This window comes from Rhincodon typus, chromosome 2 (assembly GCF_021869965.1).
Source record: "Rhincodon typus isolate 14 chromosome 2, sRhiTyp1.1, whole genome shotgun sequence".
NCBI classification, from domain to species: Eukaryota; Metazoa; Chordata; class Chondrichthyes; order Orectolobiformes; family Rhincodontidae; genus Rhincodon; species Rhincodon typus.
Genome location: NC_063333.1, coordinates 109206077 through 109229181, shown reverse-complemented (window position 1 = coordinate 109229181; position 23105 = coordinate 109206077). Strand labels below are relative to the sequence as shown.

General features: G+C 41.4%; 1 protein-coding gene across 1 annotated transcript in view; it reads left to right on the top strand.

Moving 5' to 3' along the window:
* Positions 1-1904: 1904 nt before the first annotated feature.
* Positions 1905-23105, top strand: part of LOC109929826 (unconventional myosin-X-like) — a 420890-nt gene continuing 399689 nt past the window's right edge. The window contains exon 1 of the mRNA XM_048608752.1: positions 1905-2345. Within this exon, the coding sequence (XP_048464709.1) occupies positions 2325-2345 (21 nt within the window). The 5' untranslated portion in view covers positions 1905-2324. The remainder of the gene's footprint in view (positions 2346-23105) is intronic.

Below are 23105 nucleotides of genomic sequence, written 5' to 3'. Positions count from 1 at the left end.
CAGCTTCAGCATTGGACACTAAATGAAATTCAGAAAATTTTGGCATACTTCTTTACTACATGGGAAGAACATCAAATCATGTGTTACACAGACAACAGATCAATAAGAAACAAATTATTTTTGACAACCTCATCTTTTGATCAATATTCCACTTTAAAGACACTGTTGAGATCTCACTTCAATAACAGATACCAATTCCCAAGGCAGTCTGTAGTTAGCTTCATTAATGACCTGTATGTACTAACTGAACTATGCAACAATGGAAACTTACAAGAGCTCATTTACAATAAAATTGTCATTTGTCTCTTTGTTCAATTAGTCAATCAATTAAAAGAGAATCTAACTCTAGAATGAACAGTCCAAATATCAGCAGAGTCTTGGAAATTGTTCAAGGAGAATTATACTGTAAAAATTGCATTTAATTCAGAACATTTTACAGAATGTTGACTACAGTAAACGGTGAAGCATTTGACTAGAGGAGACATACCTCCCATCTGAAAAATTTACCATATGTGACAATATCAATGCCAAATCCTAAGCAATCTAATGATATGTTGTTTTGTCATTGATGTGGTTCCAAACCCCACATCAATGACAATAAAACTTTATAGCCTGATTTCAACAATGTATTCCTTGTAGGAAAAGAAGTCAATTCTTGAAGATGTGCTACAGCCTAAAGAACACACACCCAGAATCAAACTAAATAATTTTCAAACTGACTTGTATATTCACACCTTAGGACAGAATCTTGAGGAATATGTCAATACTGAATAGAACATATTTTTCATGTGAGGAGTAACTACCCTTCTCTAGGAGAAATCAAGTCACCTCTTGTAGCTATGACAGGAATTATTTATGTAATTAGTTATCTAAGCAAATTTAAGCTGGGCAAAGGGTCTGGATAAGGGAGAATGGCTACTGTTGGAGAGAAACTGCCTGAACAGCACTATTAATAGATTTTAGGAATGTAGGCACAGACATAGGCCATTCAGCCCATTAAATCTGCCTCAGCATTAAATATAATCATGGCTAATTGAACATTCCATATTCTTTTGTCTACCCCATCACCGTAATACCAAAAGTTAAATTCATTTAATGATGAATTAAATCATCAATGCCTGCCAAGACAAGTGTTTTAAAATATGGAAAATGGTCCTCATTTTTCAGGACCTTGCTGTAATCTCAGTTGATTGGGGAAGATGTTGTGCCATGGGAACTGATTTGGGGTGGCATGGTGGCACGGTGGCTCAGTGGTTAGCACTGGTGCCTCACAGTGCCAGGAACCTGGTTCAATTCCGCCTTCAGGTGACTGTCTGTGTGGAGTTTGCACATTCTTGTGGGTTTGCTCTGGTTTCCTCCCACAGTCCAAAGATGTTCAGGCTGGGTGGATTGGCCATGCTAAATTGCCTGTAGTGTTCAGGGATGTGTAGGTGAGCTGGGATATAGGGGGATGGGTCTGGGTGGGATGCTCTGAGGTTTGGTGTGGACTTGTTGGGCTGAAGGGCCTGTTTCCACACTGTAGGGATTCTGTGAAATCTATGAAGATGACCTTAGAATCCTACAATAACCTGTATTTAATAATTTGGAAAAGTATCAGGATTTGGTGAACAACCATTATAAATTTTCCATAGATCTAATCTGGAATAACCCTAACCTTCCACTGACTGTAGTATGGAAGGTGTTGAGTTTTAAGTTGGACATTTTAAACTGAAGATATTAGCTGTAGCTCTTCTTACTGTTGAATCTTAAACTTATATTGTACAGCAGAATTTGCATCAGCTGGCAAAATGCTGAAGTTTAAATATGGCAGTTTGGAGGAATGGTAATGTGGTTTATATTTAAATCTTTGAAGTGACGAGGAACCAATCTCCTTATATGGTTTAGTGGCGGAGACTGGGCTGAAGTAACAGGGTGGAGCTTTATTAGTCACTAGGGAGTGTGAGTCTTTTCGATCAGGTCAGAGAAGCAATTTCATCGAACAAAAATAACGTGCGTGCGTCGGACAAAGTAGATGAGTTTTAATAAAAGTCAATTGTTTTAATTCTACAGGACCTTGAGCTAATATGCATTTGTTAATTTGAAGAACACTGTAGTTTAAGTAAACAGCAATGAGCGAATGCTTGTTTCACAATCTCCTCGATTTAAAGAAACACTAAAACAAAGGATTTTGTTATGTTGCTCTGAAGACTGGTGGTAACGTGGAGTAGCCCTGAAACTCGAGAAGTGGAATACCTCCTTTATTTGTTGCGCACATCGTTAATTCATGGTTAGCCTGTGTTTCTTTTATGTCGGCAGTAAACTTCTGCACACTGAATAATTAAACAATGGACAACTACTTTACTGAGGTAAGTGTACTTATATTAATTTTAAAAAAACGTTTGTGTAGTTTAAAGATTGTTTAATTTGTGTGTTGTCATGCGATTTGAAACGGATGGTGAGTCGAAACCCTGGAATACGAAAGAATGATTGTTTTTAAAGTCAACCAGGATATGGCTAGATGCCTGGCTCCTCGCTTAGAGGTCTGTCATTTCCTTTCAAAAGCTACAGGCTTCCTACTAGAGACACAATACTTTTTGGTGCTATAATAGTGCGCGGGACGAGGCTATTACAGTGAAATGTTTGGATAAATATCTACAAATCTAGTTAAACCTTACGTCTAATTTTGTTCAGCCGATTTAGTTTAAGGAATAAGGTTATCACAAGGACAGATTTGTTGTGCCTTTGCTTTAGGGGATAACACAGGCTGCATGGTTGATTCCAGGTAACAATGTGCTTTAATCCACTTGTAATTTTGTGGAAAAATTACAAAAAATGGTTGCAGTTCTGTTTACAATCTAATTTCAGGAAATTTCCCTGTAGTTTTTTAAAAGTGTGGTTTCCTTTATAGAGACAAGCGGTAGCTTTCGTTCAGTGGGAATAGTTTGGTTTGACTGTTGTAATAATATGCAGAAACTGTGGACTTTGGTCTGCTGAAAAAATAGTACAAAATATTCAGACAGTGCAATAACTCTGAGGAAGGGTCACCGGACCCGAAACGTTAACTCTGTTTTTTCCTTCATATTTGCTGCCAGACCTGCTGAGCTTTTCCAGGAACTTTGTTGTTGTTGTGGGTGCAATAACTCATTGCTTGTAAATCTGCAGATGCAATTTCAATGTTAAGGTAATCATGCTGACAACTAAGTTGATGTGATTCACATGGCATATGGTAAAGTGTTAATCAATTTTTTGCATTAAAAATATTCTGACTTTTAATGAAAAAATAATTTAAGATATTTAAATTTAAGAAATTGTTATTTGAATACACTTTTAAAAACTATGCTGATCCATAGCTTACCCACTTAAAATGGATTTAGAAAGCATTTCCTAGGTAGTCTTTTCCTACAGTGTCAGTGAATAATTTCAATCATCAAACAATATATTAACTTCTTGTGATTAACTGTCAACACATCTCCACCAACCCCCCACCCCACCACCACCACCACCAAAAAGCTGAATTGAGGTAATTCACTGTTCCTGTGTATGAGCTACCTAGGGTAGTCTGGTGGCTCAGCGATTAGCACTCTTACCTCTGTGCCCCAGTTACCTGGGTTCAATTCCAGCCTTTGCACGTTCTCCCTGTGTCTGCCTGGGTTTCCTCTGGGTGCTCTGGTTTTCTCCCACAGTCCAAAAATGTGCAGGTTAGGTGGATTGGCTATGCTAAATTGCCCATAGTGTCTAGGGTTGGAGTTCCAGGATAGGATAGAGGCTTGGTGTGGACTCAATGGGTCAAATGGCCTGCTTCCACACTGTAGGGATTCTATGCTTCTATGTGTGTATACATGTAAAAATTCAAAGGCAAGTCCATACACAGTTGGATTTATGTAGGAAAAGTGAAGTGGTAATATTGACTTCATTTTGTATCCCTGTTCTACACAATTTTCTTTTTTTTCTCCTCTGGATATCATGGTGTATGAACTGAAAGTAATTTATACACCTATTTAATTTTTCTTTGTAGAGAATTCATCTTTTGGAGCACTTGTTAGATGGTAAAGCACAACTGTCAAAGATGGGATGAATTTATGAGACTGTCATTCTTCATCAACACCACCTCCACAAACATGCACACATCTCTCCTTAGTGTTCCCAACACTGAGACAGCTGAACCAAATCAGTCTTTCTACTTCTGTATTTGATACACAGTAAAATTAAAACCTTCAAAGACCCTCAAAATTGACCCCACTGGTTCCTAGTCAGACTTTTTAATAATCGCAGACACTGCAAATGATGAATTCCAGACAGTGGTTTGTACCTTAAACAAAAGACTTGGCAATTTATAAATAATACAATGACGTTTTAGTGGAGCAAAATTACACAGCAAAATAATCTATGTAAGCAAAAGTCTGTGTTATAAGCCCAAAAACCTTTTGATTTCAGTACCATTCTCTCAAAAGATAAACACAGTAAAGGGATAAATTTAAAAAAAAACTGGCCAGATTGCAAAAGTAGCTTTCATGATGAATTGTTCCAGAGGCACAGATTTTTTTCTTTTTTTCTGAAGACACCAGTCAGAGTTACCTTTTACAACTTAGAATACTTAAGTTTTCTATTTTTTGAACTTCCAAAACGTGTTTTGGGGAGGTGAGTCAAGGAGCTTTCAGGTCTTCATGCTGTAACGCCAACAGCTAGATACCTTTTTCAAAAAACACATTTCAAACACCAGCTCTGACTCTGGCTCCTCCCTGACAGACTGATCATCTCCTACAAGGTTCTAATTGCTAAGGTCATTTTTTTCGGACTTGCTGGGACCAATTTCCAGGTACTGACCTTGTTAATAGTTAACTTCTGCCTGTTCAAACGTTATGCTCTTCCTTGGTGACTAAGCACCTGTAGAACCTTTTTGATTAGGAAACAACCTGCAATTAACCTCAAACAAACAAAAGGAAAGCAGATCAAAAAAGTTTGTTTGATCCGCTTTCCTTTTAGAACATAGGACAGTACCACACATTACAGGCCCTTCGGCCCACAATGTTGTGCCGACCTATTATCCTACTAAGATCAATCTACCCTACAGTTTAGGCATCCATGTGCCTATCCAAGAGTCGCTTAAATGTCCCTAAAGTATCTGACTCCACCACCACCGCTGGGAGCGCATTCTATGCACCCACCACTCTCTCTGTGTAAAGAACCTACTTCTGACATCTCACCTATACCTTCCTCCAGTCACCTTAAAAATATGCCCCCTCGTAACAGTCATTTCTGTCGTGGGAAAAAGTCTCTGGGTATCCATTCTGTCTGTGCCTGTCATCACCTTGTACACCTCTATCAAGTCTCATCCTTTTTCGCTCGAATGAAAAAAACCCTAGTTCCCTCAACCTTTCCTCATAAGACCTGCCCTCCAGTCCAGTAGGCATCCTGGTAAATCTCCTCTGCACCCTTCCTAAAGCTTCCACTTCCTTCCTATAATGAGGTGACCAGAACTGAATACAATATTCCAAGTGTGGTCTAATCAAGGTTTTATAGAGCTGCAGCATAACCTCACGGCTCTTAAACTCAATTCCCCTGCCAATGAAAGCCAACACACCATACGCCTTCTCTACAACCCTATCAACTTGGGTAGCAACTTTGAGGGATCTATGGACGTGGATCCCCCCAAGATCCCTGTGTTCGTCCACACTGGCAAGAATCCTGCCTTTAACCTTGTATTCTGCATTCAAATTTGACCTTACAAAAATGAATCCCTTCACACTTTTCCAGGTTGAATTCCATCTGCCACAGGTCTGCATTGTGTCAATGTCCCATTGCAACCTACAACAGCCCTCCACACAATTCGTAACTCCATCAACCTTTGTGTCACCGGCAAACATACTAACCCGCCCTTCCACTTCCTCATCCAAATCACTTATAAAGATCAGAAAGAGCAGAGGTCCCAGAACAGATCCCTGCAGAACACCACTGGTCACCGAGCTCCAGGCTGAATATTTTCCATCTACTACCATCTGTCTTCTCTTGGACAGCCAGTTTTGTATCCAGACAGCCAAATTTTCCTGAATCCCATGCCTCCTTACTTTCTGAATGAGCCTACCATGTGGAACCTTATCGAATGCATTGCTAAAATCCATATACACCACATCCATTGCTCTACCTTCATCAATGTGGTTTGTCACATCCTCAAAGAATTCAGTAAGGCTCATGAGGCTTACCTGCTGCTCACAAAGCCATGCTGACTATTTCTAATCAAACTGTGCTTTTCCAAATAATCATAAATACTGTCTCTCAGAATCCTCTCCAATAATTTGCCCACCCCAGAAGTAAGACTGACTGGTCTGTAATTCCCAGGATCATCCCTATTCTCTTTCTTGAACAATAGAGTAATATTTGCCACCCTCCAATCATCTGGTACTACTCCAGTGGAGAGTGAGGACGCAAAGATAATTGCCAAAGGGGCAGCAATCTCTTCCCTTGCATCCCGTAGCAACCCTGGGTATATCCCGTCTGGCCCAGGGACTTATCTATCCTCATGTTTTTCAAAATTTCTAGCACATCCTCCTTCCTAACATCAACCTGTTCGAGGTTGGTTGTTACAAGCCAAACAAGCTGTTGCAGCCCAAAAGAAGCCTTTGCTCACAATTTCCAGTTCACAGCTCCAAACCAAATTTGACAAAAGAGTAAAAATAATGAAAAGAAGAGTTCTAACATGCCTCATCCCTCAAAATATGAAACACCCTTTTTATTTAAAGAGCAGTTTCATGACAAGGCTAGAAGCGCTTAAACAACAAGCAAAACCCAAAACACTCGGCCATTCATTCTTCTTCCCAGCAGATTCTTAGTAACTATTCAACTTTCTTGGTTATGCTGTCAAATCTACAACTATTTACATTCAGGATAAGGCATCAGCAATTACATTTTCTTTCCTGGAAATATGTACCATTTTTGTTAAATGACTGCAGGTCCAAACTACAACTGAACAACCTTGGAGTCTTATTTTCAAATTTATCAACAACATTTGACGAATAATGATTGGCAGAAATCACAGTTTCATTGTTACCATGTTGAACATAAAATCTTAGTGTTGAAACGATGCTAACACCGTTGCTTCCATATTCTGTGAAAGAATAGATTTGCTGATGGTTGTTAAAATTTCTTTGATAAATAAGCCATGGACTTCTCCATTCTGGCTTTCTCATCCTGTAAGAGATCAGCTTGAATTTCCAAATTGCTAACATTTACTACTAATTTAAATGACTTGTCAAAGTTATATGCAGTTAATACAGGTTCATTAATTAAAATGGCTGCCTTTCAAGGGTTGCCTAGCATTTCTGTTGACTATATCATCTCTATCTGTTTTCTCTGCAAATTAGTCAAGGATATTTTACCGTACTAAAATTAGATACAAACTTTTGATAAAATCCAGACGTTCGCAAGAACCTCATGATTTCTCATTTTGTTATGGGGTGGGAAAGTAAGTTAAAGCTTTTACTTCACCTGGTCTGGGCGACAGCTGTTCTTGTCCAAACATGTCTTATGTACGTTACCTTGGCTCATGCAAATTGACTTTTTGCTAGATTTAACACCAACCTGGCTGATTGTAATTGTGTAAACAAGTTTTCTAACTTTTCTATTTGTTCTTTACATGTAGTACTATGTGCTACAATGTAATTCAAGTAAACAACACAATTCAGCTATGTCTCTATTCATTGATCATTAGCCACATTTCAAGGTGTTCTTAAATCCAAATGGCATAAGTGGACATTGAACCAATGTATTAGGTGTGAAAAATACAGAAATTTCCTCAGCCGTCATCAACTGTACTTGCCAATATCATTTCAATAAATAAGTTTTATTTAAGAATGATGCACTACTAGCCCTATCATTTCAATCCACTAGTCCAGAAATGGGTATAAATCCACTTTTGTCTGGATTCGCCTTTCCCATGGTCTACATACAATCTAGTTAAACTATCTGGTTTAGGAACCAATATGACAGGAGAACTCTAAATACTCTGGCTTGGTTTGATCATTAATCCTCTGATATATTGAATTTCCTTTGTTACTTCTGCCTGTATTTTTGGATTTATCCTTTTGTCAAGATCCCTCATGGCAGATACGTGACTTCACCTCTGTACCTGGTATAACGGGTGAACTGGCAAGATGGATACAGAACTGGCTTAGTCATAAGAAACAGAGGGTAGTGGTGGAAGGATGCTTTTCAGAATGGAGGTTGTGACTAGTGGTGTTCCACAGGGATCAATGCTGTGACCTCTGCTGTTCATGATCTACAGAAATGATTTGGAGGAAAAAGTAGCTGGTCTAATGAGTAAGTTTGTGGGTGATACAAAGATTGGCATTGCGGATAGTGAGGACAATTATCAGAGGATACAGCGGGATATAGATCAGTTGGAGGCATGTGCAGAAAAATGGCAGATGGAGTTTAATCTGGACAAATATGAGCTGATGCATTTTGGAAGGTCAAGTACAGGTGGAAATTATACAGTGAATGGCAGAACACTTGGGAGTATTGATATGCGGAGGGATCTGATTGTGCAGGTCCACAGATCACTGAAGGTGGCAGCGGAGATAGTTAAGGTAGTAAAAAAAAGCTTATAGCATGCTTGCCTTCATTGGAAGGGGGAGTATAAGTTTAATGCTGCAGCTTTATAGCACTTTAGTTAGACCACATTTGGAATATTCCGTACAGCTCTGGTCACTACACTGCTAGAGGGATGTGATGCTTTGGAGAGGGCACAGAAAATGTTTACCAGGATGTTGCCTGAAATGGGGGATTTTAGCTATGAAGAAAGTTTGGATAGACTTGGAGATAGCAAGAACTGCAGATGCTGGAGTCAGATAAGTGTAGAGCCGGAGGAACACAGCAGGCCAGGCAGCATCAGAGGAGCAGGAAAGTTGATGTTTCTTTTTCAGAAATGGGGAGGGGGTAGGGAGATCAGAAATAAATAGAGAGAGGAGGGGTGGGGCTGGGGAAGGTAGGTGGGATGGTGATAGGTGAGTGCAGGTAGGGAGTGGTGGGGATTGGTCAGTGAGGTGGGAGAGAAGATGGACAGGTTGTGTCAGGTCAAGGAGACGGGGATGAGGGGGAGGGTTGGTCATGGGATGAGGCCGGGGTGGGGAGATTTTGAAACTGGTAAAATCCACATTTAGGCCATTGGGCTGTTGGCTCCCGAGGCGGAATACAAGGTGCTGCTCCTCCAGTTTCCTGGTGGCGTCATTGTGACACTGGAGGAGGCCCAGGATGGACATGTCACCCAGGGAGACATGGGCAGCATGGTGGCTCAGTGGTTAGCACCGCTGCCTCACAGCACCAGGGACTCGGGTTCAATCCCCACCTTGGGTGACTGTCTGTGTGGAGTTTGCACGTTCTCCCTGTGTCTGCGTGGGTTTCCTCCCACAATCCAAAGATGTGCTGGGTAGGTGGATTGGCCATGCTAAATTGCCCGTAGTGTGCAGGGAGGTGTAGATTGGGTGGGTTAAAGGGGTAGGGGGATGGGTCTGGGTGGTATGCTCTTCGCAGGTTCATTGTGGACTTGTTGGGCCAAAGGGCCTGTTTCCACACTGTAGGGATTCTAAATGAAATGATGGGAGTGGGAGGGGGAGTTGAAATGGTTTGCGACTGGAAGGTGTTGTCGATTATCATGAACAGAGCACAGGTGCTCTACAAAGTGGTCTCCGAGCCTCTGCTTGGTCTCACCGATGTAAAGGAGGCCACATTGGGAGCAGCGGATGCAACAGACAAATGATGGATGTGCAGGTGAACCTCCTGTCTAATGTGGGAGGTTTGTTTGGTGCCTTGAGGGGAGGTGTAGGGGCAGGTGTAGCACTTTTTTGCGGTTGCAGGGAAAGGTGCCGGGGATGGTGGGGCTGGTGGGGAGTGTGGAGCAGACGAGGCAGTTGCGGAGAGAGCAGTCACTATGAAAGGCAGATAGGGGTGGGGAGGGAAATATATCTTTGGTTGTGGGGTCAGATTGTAGGTGGTGGAGAATGATGAGTTGGATACAGAGGTTAGTAGGGCGATATGTGAGGACGAGGGGGATTCTGCCTTTGTTTTTGTTGGGGGGGAGGGGATGTTAGGGAAATGCAAGAGATGCGGCTGAAAGCATTTTCGACCACGAAAGTGGCGGAACGTTGCGGCCTTTTAAATAAGAGGACATCTGGGATGTTTGGGAGTGGACCGCCCCATCTTGGGATCAGATGCGGCAGAGGAATTGGGAGTAGGGGATCTCATTCTTGCAGGAAGGTAGGTGAGAGGAGGTGTAGTCTAGGTAGCTGTGGGAATCGGTGGGCTTGAAATAGATGTTGGTTTTGAGGTGGTCACCAGAGATGGAGACAGAGGTCCAGGAAGGAGAGGGAGGTATCAGAGATGGTCCAGGTGAATTTGAGGTTGGGGTGAAAAGTATTAAAGTTGATGAATTGTTCAAGCTCCTTGTGAGAGCACTCGTTAGCGCCGATACAGTCATCGAAGAGGCAGGCGTAGCTTGGGCCTATGCGGGTTCCCATGGCCACCCCCTTAGTCTGTAGGAAGTGGGAGGAGTTAGAGGAGAAGTTGTTAAGGGTAGGGACGAGTTTGGTTAAGCGGATGAGGGTGTTGATGGAGGGGAACTGGTTGGACCTGTGGGAGAGGAAAAAGCAGAGGGTTTTTCGGCCATTCACATAGGGAATGCAAGTGTACAGGGACTGGGTTTGTTTTTACTGGAACGTAGGAGATTGAAGGGCGACCTGGTGGAAGTTTTTATAAGATTGTGAATGGCATGGATAGAGTGCAAAGTATGAGGCTTTTTCCAAGGGTGGAGGGTTCGATTACTAGGGAGCACAGGTTCAAAGTGTGGGGTAGGGGGGGTGGTAATGGAGCTGAAAAGAGATGTGCAAGGCAAACCTTTCACACAATGGGTGGTGAATGCCTGGAACGTGTTGCCAGAGGTGATGGTGGAAACAGACACAGTGGCAGCATTCAAGAAACACCTGGATGAATACATGAATAGGAAGGAAATAGAGGGATACGGATCCTGTGAGTGAAGACAGTTTTAGTATGGAAGGGCAAAAGGCCTCAGCGCAGGCTTGGACGGCTGAAGGTCCTGTTCCTGTTCTGTATTGTTCTTTGTTATTTAACTAATGTGGGTTTTGCCTTACCAGATCTGAATTAGCTATTTCTGCACCATGTTCAGTTAATGTAGTAGAACCAAGTGTATCTTTGCAAACTTTAGTATTTTCTGAGGAATCTTTACCTCTTGTGTTACTGTTTCTCCGGATACAAAATTTTGTTGAAATTCTAATATCTCTGTTTTAATCTAATCGTAGTAAATTGACCTTTTTTCTCCTTCACTCTCACCCTCCCTTCTTATCTGCTTTGACTCCACTGACTCCTTGACATCTGTACATTCTCATCTTTTCTGCGAAAGTACTGCTTTGATATGTTCTTGTGACATGGTCAATTCATTTAATTTTCTTTTTTGATGAGCTGTCCATTTAAATAGATTACCTGCCTCCTGGAGGATTCAACCTGATTGCACTGAAGACAGGAATCCAGGGATTAGCGAGACTGATTAGGGACGTGGCCCCAGGAGCTGTTAGGGAACAGCAACTGAAACATTATTTTGGTAAAGACACAGTGCAAATGTGTATCTGAGACTGTCAGTGTGGTTTCTACGCCCTCCACTGAATGGAACAGATGGAGGGGGAACATCTTCTTAGTATTGACCCTGTCAAGACCCTTCAGGGACCCTTAATGCCTCAATGGGGTCATCTCTTATTCTCCTAAACTCTGCGCAGTGTAAACATTCACTCAACGGGAATCCTTCCACCAAGGACAGTCGATCGACTACCTTGTGTGGAATCTCATCTTTCCCTTAAATAAGGGGGTCAGAACCCCAAAAAATAACTGCTGAACATGCTGCAGATGTGGTCTCACCAACCCTATCTCCAGTGAGATGTCCCTCCACCCTCGCCCTCGAAATAAGGGACTGCATCCCATTAGCTTCTCTGCTGTGCTTTGGGTGCTAGCTTTGTGTTAAGTCTTCCTCAGCCCATCAAGATCCTTGGTGTTCCAGCCTTGTGCATATGCTAGCTTTCTGCATTTATTCACCCCCCGCACCATCAAGTCCTTTTGGTGTCCTGGTTTTGTGTGTGTGCTAGGTTTCTGTTTCATGCACTGAGTGGCATGAATGGGGTGAATAGCCAAGGCCCTTTTCCTCAGAGTAGGGGAGTCCAAAACTAGAAGGCATAAGTTTAAGGTGAGAAGGGAAAGATTTAAAAGGGACCTGAACGATATTTTTTTCAAGCAGAGGGTGGTGTGAATTTGAAACAAGCTGTCAGAGGAGGTGATGCAGCATGGTACAATTACAACATTTAAAATGCATCTGGATGGGGATATGAATATGAAGGGTTCAGAGGGATATGGGCCAAATGCTGGCAAATAGGACTAGATTAATTTAGGATATCTGGTCAGCATTGACAAATTAGACCAAAGGGTCTGTTTCTTTGCTATACATCTCTATGACTCTGTTCAGGTCCATTGTACCCTGAAGGTGGCAACACGGGTGGATAGAGTGGTCAAGAAGGCATATGGCATGCTTTCATTCATAGGACGGGGTATTGAGTGCAAGAGTTGGCAGGTCATGTTACAGTTGTATAGGACTTTGGTTCGACCACATTTGGAATACTGCGTACAGTTCTGATCGCCATATTACCAAAAGGATGTGGATGCTTTGGAGAGGGTGCAGAGGAGGTTCACCAGGATGTTGCCTGGTATGGAGGGCGCTAGCTATGAAGAGAGGTTGAGCAGATTAGGATTATTTACATTAGAAAGATGGAGGTTGAGGGGGGACCTGATTGAGGTCTACAAAATCATGAGAGGTATAGACAGGGTGGATAGCAAGAAGCTTTTTCCCAGAGTGGGGGACTCAATTACTCGGGGTCACGATTTCAAGGTGAGAGGGGAAATGTTTAAGGGAGATATGAGTGGAAAGTTCTTTACGCAGAGGGTGGTGGGTGCCTGGAACGCGTTGCCAGCAGAGGTGGTAGAGGCAGGCACGATAGCATCATTTAAGATGTATCTAGACAGATTCATGAATGGGTAGGGAGCAGAGGGATATAGATCCTTGGAAAATAGGCGACAGGTTTAGATAGAGGATCTGGATTGGTGCAGGCTTGGAGGGCCGAAGGGCCTATTCCTGTGCTGTAATTTTCTTTGTTCTTTGTTCTTTGTTCTTTGTTTTGTACAACCACTCGATTTCTAAAGGCTAAGGATAATCACAGGTAGAAAGTGGTTGTGGAAAAACTCTTTCTCAGTACAAGACATCAATAATTTGGGAATTAAACAACTAAAGTCGACTGGATAACATAGTTATGAAGTTGTGTAGAGTAATCATGAATTGGAAGGCAGGAAGTTTAGAATTTGGTTTAAAAAAATGATAATAGAGAAAAGCAGTGTGTCGTCCCTTTTAAAAGATGCTGTATTTTCAGTGCTTAGAGTTAAAATGGATGTCTGACCAGCAGCTTAACTGCCCTCTGGGCAATAAATGCTGCCTAGCCAGCGATGCCCTCATCCCTTGAATGAATAAAGATGTGGTGCGGTATTTTTTTTCCTTTATGCAATTTTGGTCAGGTAAGATACCTGTTTATGGACACCTGAGTTTTTCAAATCCCCACATCTCCTGTCATGAGAATGTCATGTGCTACTTATAATATCTCCGTATGATAGCTGAACGACCACTATCTGATACACAAATAACTGTTCTTTATCTGTGCATCTATGAGGATGTCTTATCAGCACTCTATTGTTAAGACAATAGCACTCCAGAACTACTTCAGCCTCCTTCTCATAAGTTGATTGTGATCACTTATTTGATTCAGGATCTGCCTTTTGGACTTCACGTAGGGATGGCATACCAAGCACTGCCTTTCTATTTCTATAATTGTTTCTCTTTCTTTTCTATTCCTTCTCTAGGTACTGTTCAAATGACATGTATCTCCCTTTTGTGGAAGGGCTTTTGACCCAAAACAATATTTCCTTGACCTCTCTCCATATATCACTCAAAGGATTATGATCATCCAGATGAAACAGATGTGAGCCAAAAGAGGCAAGTAAATAGCTAAAGGGGACTAGGTAAGGTAAGAAGAAAGGTAGAAATTGCTGGTGAAACTCAGAAGGTCTGGCAGCATCTGTGGGCAGAGTTAACATTTTGAGTCTGGTGACTCTTCATGATAACACGGTTTACTTTCTTTTCTCCCCACAGATGCTGCCAGACCTTCTGAGTTTCACCAATAATCTTCCCTTTTGTTTCAGGTTTCCAGCATCTGCAGTTGTTCTTCATTTTTGTTATGTAAAAACATAAATTTGCATCAGCTTGATTCCACTCGCCAACATCTCACTTGCCTCAGTCCCTAAATGTCTAAATCATTTAATTAGATTACAGCTGATCTGCATCGCAGCTCTAATTGTAAAAACTTTTGGGAGGGGGGAGGTGTTGTTATGTGTTTTTACTGGTCTGGATCTGATTTTAAGATTTGAGTCCTAGCCGTGGAGTACCACAGCATGGAGACAGGCCCTTCAGCCCAAACTGGCCCATGCGGACCAAAATGTCCATCCACGCTAACCCCATTTCCTTGCATTTGGCCCATATCCTTCTAAACCTTTCCTATCCATGTCTTCGTCCAAATGTCTTTTAAATATTTTTAATGTACGTGCCTCATCCACTTCTGCTGGTAGCTCATTCCATATTCATAATCTACATAAAAAAAGTTGCCCCTCAGGTTCCCATGAATTGTTTCCCCTCTTATCTTAAACTGATGCCCTGTAGTCCTTGATTCCCCAACCCTGGGAAAAAGACTGAGTGCACTCACCGCTCATTATCTTCTTCACTTCTAGAAGACCTCCCTTCAGTTTTCTGTGCTGTAAAGAAAAAAAGTCTTAGCTTGTCCAACCTGTTCCTGTAACTCAGTCCCTTGAGTCCTGGAAATATCCTTGTAAATTTCGTCAGCACTCTTTTCAGTTTAATAACCTCGTTCCTATAGCAAGGTGACCAAAACTGAACACAATACTCCAACTGCAGTCTCTCAAATGTTCTGTACAACTGCAACATAACTTCCCAACTTCTATACTCGATGCCCTGGCTGATGAAAGCCAGTGTGCCAAAAGCCTCCTTCACTGCCCTGTCTACCTGTGACTCCACTTTGGGAGGCTTGTGCACCTGAACTCCAAGATCCCTATGTTCCACTACACTCCTTAAGGCTCAACCATTCACTGTGAAACTCCTACCTCATTTGACTTTCCAAAATGTAACACCTCACACTTCTTCTGTATATTAAACTCCATTTGCCATTTCTCAGTCCAATTCTCCAGCTGATCAAGATCCTGCTGCAATTTCTGATAACCTTCCTCACTGTACATGATACTGCTTATTTCAGTGTCATCTACAGACTTACTAATCATGACTAGTGGTATGCCACAGGGTTGGTGCTGGGGCTGTTGTTATTTTTTATTTACATAAATGATCTGGATGTGAATGTACAAGGCATGATTTAGTAAGCTTGTGGATGATAAAGAATTAGGAAGTACTATTGAAAGCAAAGGAGGTTATCAAAAATTAGAGGGATCATGATCAGATGGGGAAGTGGGCTGAGGATTGGCAAATGCAGTTCAATATAGATAAGTGTGAGGTGTTGCATTTTGGAAAGTCAAACCAAAGTATGACTTATACAGTAAATGGTAAGGTCTTGAGGAGTGTTGTGGAACAGAGGGATCTAAGAGTACAAGTACATTGTTTGTGAAAGCAGCGTCACAGGTGGACAGGGTGGTGAAGAAGACATGTAGCATGCTGGCCTTCAACAGTTGAGGCATTGAGTATAGGAGTTGAGACATTATGTTGTAGTTGTATGAGTTGATGGTGAGGCCACACTTGGAATATTGTGTACAGTTCTGGTCACCCTGTTATAGGAAAGACATAGTTAAACTGGAAAGTGTGCAAAGAAGATTTATGAAGATGTTGCCAGGACTAGTAGGCCCTGAGTCATAACTCAGGGAGGAGGTTGGTCGCCACAGGACTTTATTCCTTGGAACGTAGGAGAATGAGTGGTGATCTTTATTGAAGTATATAAAATCATGAGGGGCACAGATAGGATGAACACATCTGTCCGTTTTTCCCTGGGATGGGGAATTGAAAACTAGTGGGCATAGGTTTAAAGGGAGAGGGGAAAGATTTAAGAAGGACCTGAGGGGCAACTTCCTTACACAGTGGTGTGTATATGGAATGGGCTGCCAGAGAAAGTGGTTGAGGCACGTACAATAGCAATGTTTCAAAAAAAAATTGGATAGATACATGTATGTGGAGGGTTTAGAGGGATACAGACCCAAATGCAGGCAGTTGGAACTAGCTGAGTGGTCACCATGGACCAGTTTGGGCCAAAGGGCCTGTTTCCATGCTGTGTTACTCTATGACTCTATGCCTTGTACATTCTTATCCAAATCGTTGATATAGGTAACAAACAGCAATGGGTCCAACACCGACCCCTGAGGCACACCACTAGTCACAGGCCTCCAGTCCAACAAGCATCCTTCCACTATTATTCTCAGCTCCCTACAATCAAGCCAATTGTGTATCCAATTTGCCAGCTGTCCCTGGATTCCGTGCAATCTCCTTCCAGAGCAGCCTACTATGTGGAAGGCCTTACTGAGATCCATTTAGACTACGTCTGCCACCCTCCCCTCACCAACCTTCATGGCTGTGTCATCAAAGAACTCTAAACAGATTTGTGAGGCATGATCTCCCATGCACAAAGCCATGCTGACTACTCCTCATCAAACCCTGCCTTTGCAAATGCATGTATATCTTACCCTCAGAATCTTCTCTAGTAACTTACCTACCACAGGTGTTAGGCTTACTGGTCTATAGTTTCCAGTTTTTCTTTGCAGCCCTTCTTGAATAAGGGCACAATATTCGCTACCCTTCAGTCTTCCGAGCCCTCGCCCATGGCTAACAATGATGCAAATATATCAGCCAGGGCTTATGCAATTTCTTCTCTAGCCTCTTGCTGGGTTCTTGGATGTATCTGGTCAGGATTTATCCACCATCATACATTCTAATTCTTCCAACACCTCTGCTGTGATACTGTCCCCATGTTCTCAATTCCCCCCAGAACCCCAAAAGGAAACACTTTTCCCATATCTACTGCTATAAATCCTTTGATCAGATTATCTCTCTATTTTTGATCTTGATGAATACAAGTGAAGAAGTTTTTTTAATCAAATCTTTGCGATTTAGCCCTCAAATTGCAGGCATATTCCTGCACTAAATCCCTTCCAAGGTAAGTATATCTTTCCTGAGGTGATGTCTAAAACTGAATGCGGTATTCCAGAAGTGTCTGGGGCTCTAAACGTAAGCTTTGACCATGAGTTGCTTTTTATCTTTGATAATCGATTTTTAAATTTTACATCCACTTTGCTGAAATGAGAGCAGTGGAACAAGTTTGTTCATTAAAGGGATGTTCTGGCTGGAATCAATGTTAACGAGTAAAATTCACAACCTGCTTTGGCTAATGTATTTGTATCCGCCAGGCATCTGCTGTTTTGTGATTTGTAAACCCCATGTAATTAAATATATTCTTCATGAATTCATATACATCCAATGCACTATCAGTGTAGAATGAGATATCCGAAAGCTGACTTGCAAAATTTATTAGAAATGTGGAATCGGATCAGGTCATTCAGTTTTGGAAAAGGCCATTAATGGGATGGCGCATGTACATGTCGTTGAACCAAGAAAATTTGCAGCCGTGAGCAATAATTCCTTTAAACTGGCTTCGTTTAGCTTGTTTATTTCAAAACATGGTATTTTTTTTTAATTTACTGAGGCTAGCTACAAATGGTGGCATTTGTGAAGTTAATAACAAGTTAACAGTGTGGCCTCCTGCAGTGGCTGCTTGAGAGTGCATTGGTGAAAGGACAAAATTGAATGTGATGATCTTTCTTTGGCATTTCATTTTGTTCCAAATTGCAAGTGTAAACTGAGAAGTATTGTATGAGATAACAAGGTGTAGAGCTGGATGAACACAGCAGGCCAAGCAGCGTCAGAGGAGCAGGAAAGCTGACGTTTCGGGTCTGGACTCTTCTTCAGAAAAATGAAGAAGGGTCCAGATCCGAAACATCAGCTTTCCTGCTCCTCTGACGCTGCTTGGCCTGCTGTGTTCATCCAGCTCTACACCTTGTTATCTCAGATTCTCCAGCATTGGCAGTTCCCACTATCTCTGAGTATTGTATGAGAATTTGAGGTCAATGTATCACAAGTTTTTGGATTTTATTTGAGATTTTATTTCCAATGACTACTTATACTTAAAGGATTAAAATGAAAATATTATCATATGATCCTTGGCAGCTATCATTGATCTTTGGTTTGATTTAATTTTGTTAATCTAATTCACAACTTACTATTGTTGGATGTTGTAGTCTTTTTAGGTGGAATATCAAATTTGGCATGGCTATAAGGAAACGACTAAATTTATTACTTCAATGAACTTCGCTTACTAAACATTTCCTTACTATAACCTTTTACGTTTATTCATAGTAAACTTGGCTGTAAGCTTAAGTTTGATTTCTCCAAGTATTTACTGCCAAATTCCAAACAGCTTGTTGTTTGCAATGTTTGTGTGCAGTTCTGGTCACCACACTATATGAACGATATGCAGGGTGCAGGAGAAATTTACCAGAATGTTGTCTGGATTAGAGGGTAGTAGCTGTGAGGAGAGGTTGGAGAAATTTGAACTTTTTTTTTGCTAGAGCATTGGAGACTGAGGGGTGACCTGACAGGATATAAAATTATGGGAGGCATGGATAGGGTGGATAGTTGGAGCCTCTTTCCCAAGTTGGAAATGTCAAATACTAGGGGGCATAGGTCTAAGGTGAGAGGAAGAAAAGTTTAATGGAGATGTGTGAGGCAAGTTTCTTACACTGAGGGTGGTAGGTGCCTGGAATGCTCTGCTAGGGGAGATGGTAGAAGCAGATCCAATAGCAAGGATTAAGAGGCATTTACACAGACGTGTGAACAGGCAGAGAATAGAGGCATACGGATCATGTACAGGCAGATGGGATTAGTTTGGAACAGCATTACTGTTGGCACAACATTGTGGGCTGATGGGCCTATTCCTGTGGTGTTGTATGTTTGGAAGCTCTTCCAACAATACGAAAATCAGTCCTAATTTTCATATGGAAATTACATAGTTTGTTTTTGCCTGTCGATTTAAACATGTTTAGTTGTAAACATCTTTTGAGTTGCAGTAAAGGCCAATTTTTATGGTATTGGACAAGAACTTACAAAAGTTGATTGGAGATGCTGCTTGCAGGGAAAGGGATGCCTGGAAAGTGGGAGGCTTTCAAAAGTAAGACAATGAGAGTCCAGGGCGAGCATGTTCCTGTCAGTGAAAGGGTCAAGGCTGGCAGGAGTAGGGAACGATGCATGAATAGAGATATTGAGGCGCTGCTCAAGAAAAAAGGTATATGTTCAAGTGAATCCCTTGGAGTATAGGGGGCATAGGAGTACACTTAAGAAGGAAATCGGACATGAGATAGCTTTGGCAGATAAGGTAAAAGAGATTCTCCAAGTATATTAAGAGCAAAAGAATAATGAGGGAGAAAACAGGCCCCCATAAAGATCAACAAAGCCATTTATGTGGAGTCATATGAGATGAGAGAGATCCTAAATCAACATTTCTTGTCTGTATTTACCATGGAGAAAGACCTGGAAACCTGGAAACTTTGAAAATAAATACCGATATCTTGAAAAGGGTCCACATTACAGACAAGGAGGAGCTGTGAGGTCTTGAAATGCATAGAGGTAGATAAATCCCCAGGACCTGATCAAGTATGTCATAGAACATTGTGGGCAGGTAGGGAAGAAGTTGCAAGACCTCTAGCAATATTTGTTTGGTTGACAGCCACAGTGAGGTGTTGGAAGACTGGAGGATGGCTAATGTGCCGTTATTCAAAGACTGCAAGGAACAGCCAGAGAACTATACACTGGTAACCCTAACATCAGTGGTGGGTAAGTTGTTGGAAAAGATTCTGAGACAGAATCTAAGTGCATTTGGAAAGGCAAGTACTGACTGGGAATAGTCAGCATGGGTTGTTGCTTAGGAAATTGTGTCTAACAAGTTTGATTTGAGTTATTTGAAGAGGTGACCAAGAAGGTAGATGAAGGCAGAGCAGTAGATGTTGTCCACATGGATTTTAGCAAGGCCTTCAACAAGTTACCAGATGGTAGATTGGTTAGTAAGGTTAGATAATATGGGATCCAGGGAGAGCTACCTGGCCAACTGGATACAAAATTGGCTTGATAGTAGGAGACAGAGATTGGTGATTGAAGGTTGTTTTTCAGACTGCAGGCCTGTGACCAGCCATGAGGATTGGTGCTGCATCCACTATTGTTCATCATTTTATATAAACGATTTGGATGAAAATATAGGTGGCAGGGTTGGTAATTTTGCAGATGACACGAAAATTGGTAGTATAGTGGACAGTGAGGAAGGTTATCCAAAGAATACAATGGGATCTGGATCAATGCTCAGTGAACCGAGGACTGGCAGATGGAGTTTAATGCAGATAAATCTGAGATGTTGCATTTTGGTAAGGCCAACCAGGGCAGGACTTGCACAGTTAATGCCGGGGCCCTAGAGAATGTTCTTGAACAGAGACCTAGGAATGCAGGTACACAGTTCCTTGAAAGTGGCGTCACAGGTAGTCGGGGTGTTCAAGAAGGTGTTTGGCACACTTGCCTTCAGAGCATTGAGTACAGGAGTTAGGACGTCATGTTAGAGACATGTTAGGTCACATTTAGAATATGGTGTATGATGCTGGTCACCCTACTATAGGATGCATGTAATCAAACTGGAAAGATTGAAAAAAGGTTTTAAAAGGATGTTACCGAGACTGGAAGGTTTGAGTTATAGGGAGAGGCTTGGACGTTTTTCCCCGGGGCGTAGGAGGCTGAGAGGTGACCTTTTATAGAGGTTTCTAACATTGAGCGGTGTATGTAAGGTGAATAGCCAAGATGCCTTCCCCAGGGTAGGGGAGTCTGAACTAGAGGGTATAGGTTTAAGCGGAGGGGGGAAGATTTAAAAGGGACTGGAGGAGCAACTTTTTCACAGAAAGGGTGGTGTGCATACTGTGTGTCAGAGGAAGTGATAAAGACAGATACAGTTACAATACTTAAAAGACATTTGAACAGGTAAATGAATAGGAAATATTTAGAGGGATATGGGTCAAACACAGACAAATGGGACCAGTTCAGTTTTGGGGAAACCTGGTCAGAATGACCACGTTGAGCAAAATGGCCTGTGTTTGTGCTGTATGACTCTGGACCGAGGGATTTCTTTGGTTGAGTTTTCATGATTTCTGCATGTTGCTTTCCATTTCCAAGTAGCTAATCATTAATTTTAGGCAATATTATTTGTGTCTCTTGTATTTTCTAGAAGTGCAAAAATTGTAAAGGTTGTAACGTTAAAAGATAACAAAGCCCGTAACCTTTTAAAAATGAAGTTTTGTCTCCTTTTGTTTCCATGTGTATTTTTGTTTCTGAGGTCTTGTTTTTTCTTTCATTAACCTTTGCTGTTCACTAATCCATTGCTGACAATACTTTTCGGCATGCTTTTTTTCGTTTGGAAAATGGAAAATAAATTTCCAAACAATTGGTCAGTACTTATCAATCAAAAAAGCAATTCATTATCAAAATAAATATTTGCCTTTATAGCAATTGACACAACTTTGTATCTATGACAAGGTCACAGATATGAAATGTTAAGTCGACAGAGTCTCCAACTGCAAATCCTGCCTGATTTGTCAGCATTTTTTATTAGAAGCCCACAGATATAACTAAAACAATGAAAAGAAAATAAAGCAGCAAATAGAAGGAAGCTGGATTTAGGTTACGTTGTGAACTTTGCACCAATCCTATTTAAAAAGCTAGAATAAGGCTGCAGCTAAGTCAAAATCCAACCAGAAGAGCCAGATACAGTACCTTTTTTGAGTGACATTTTTCAACAGGCTAAAATCCAAATTTTTGCCAAATGGTGAGTCTGCAGTTAATGGAGAGAAGACAATTCACTCCTCGCTGGCTCTATAAGAGCAAAATGAAAAACCTAAAGCGATTTATTAATTTAAGAATTATTTAGCGAAGGATAACAAATCACTTTTGGCTATCCCCATCCAGTATAATGCCCAAGTAAGTAACTTTTGAATGACTGACAGTCTGTGGTTACTTCAAGAGAAATAAGTATTTATGACTGTGTTTTCTTTAAAAATATTTTATTGCATGACTTGGCAGGATTGAAGTAAATGTTGCCCAATGGTTATGAAACGAGTAAACCGCAAACAATTTGCGAGCAGTTTAAGCAACATGTGTTCAACTGTCAAACCTAAATTTGTGACTTGAAATATGAACACCATATCCATGACTTGAATGCTGTTAATATTACGCAATTAGTTTAAACTGTAACACATCACTTCTTTGGAATAGTGGAGATGTCATTTTGTTCAGAATGAAGCATATTCATCTCCAACAGTTACCACCTCCTGCAACACTTATACCCAGCATGATCGATTTGTAGGATGGAGCTGATGGCCTGATTTTAGTTCTTCCCTATTTGTGCACAATAGCAGAAGTTTCATTTCTTCCCCCCTGCCCCCTTCTCCTGAGCCCAAAATCAAATTAGACTCTTTGAGAGAACACCACTTTGTATTTTGACCTTTTTCCAGGAAATGGCAGCTGTTAGGGTCTGGCTTAGGTTTCTGGACTGCATTTCTTGTATTTTTAAAATAATATTAAGAAGGCTTAAACTCTTGTAATTTCTGCTCCAAACACTCCTCCTTAGCTAATGATTCCATCCCTCCCCCTGGCAACGGTCTGAGACTCAAGTGCATCTGTTTGCAACATTGGTGTTTAGATGAGTTTCCAATAACATTTTTGTTACCATCACTGAGACCACCTCTTTACATCTCCAGAATAGCAGCTGATTGCACTCCCGTCTCAGTTCATTGGCTGCTGAAGCTACTAATTGTACCTTTTAATTTCTGCCAAACTTCTGGATTCCAGCACATTCTTAATTGGCCGCCTTCTGTAAATTTTTTTTATCATG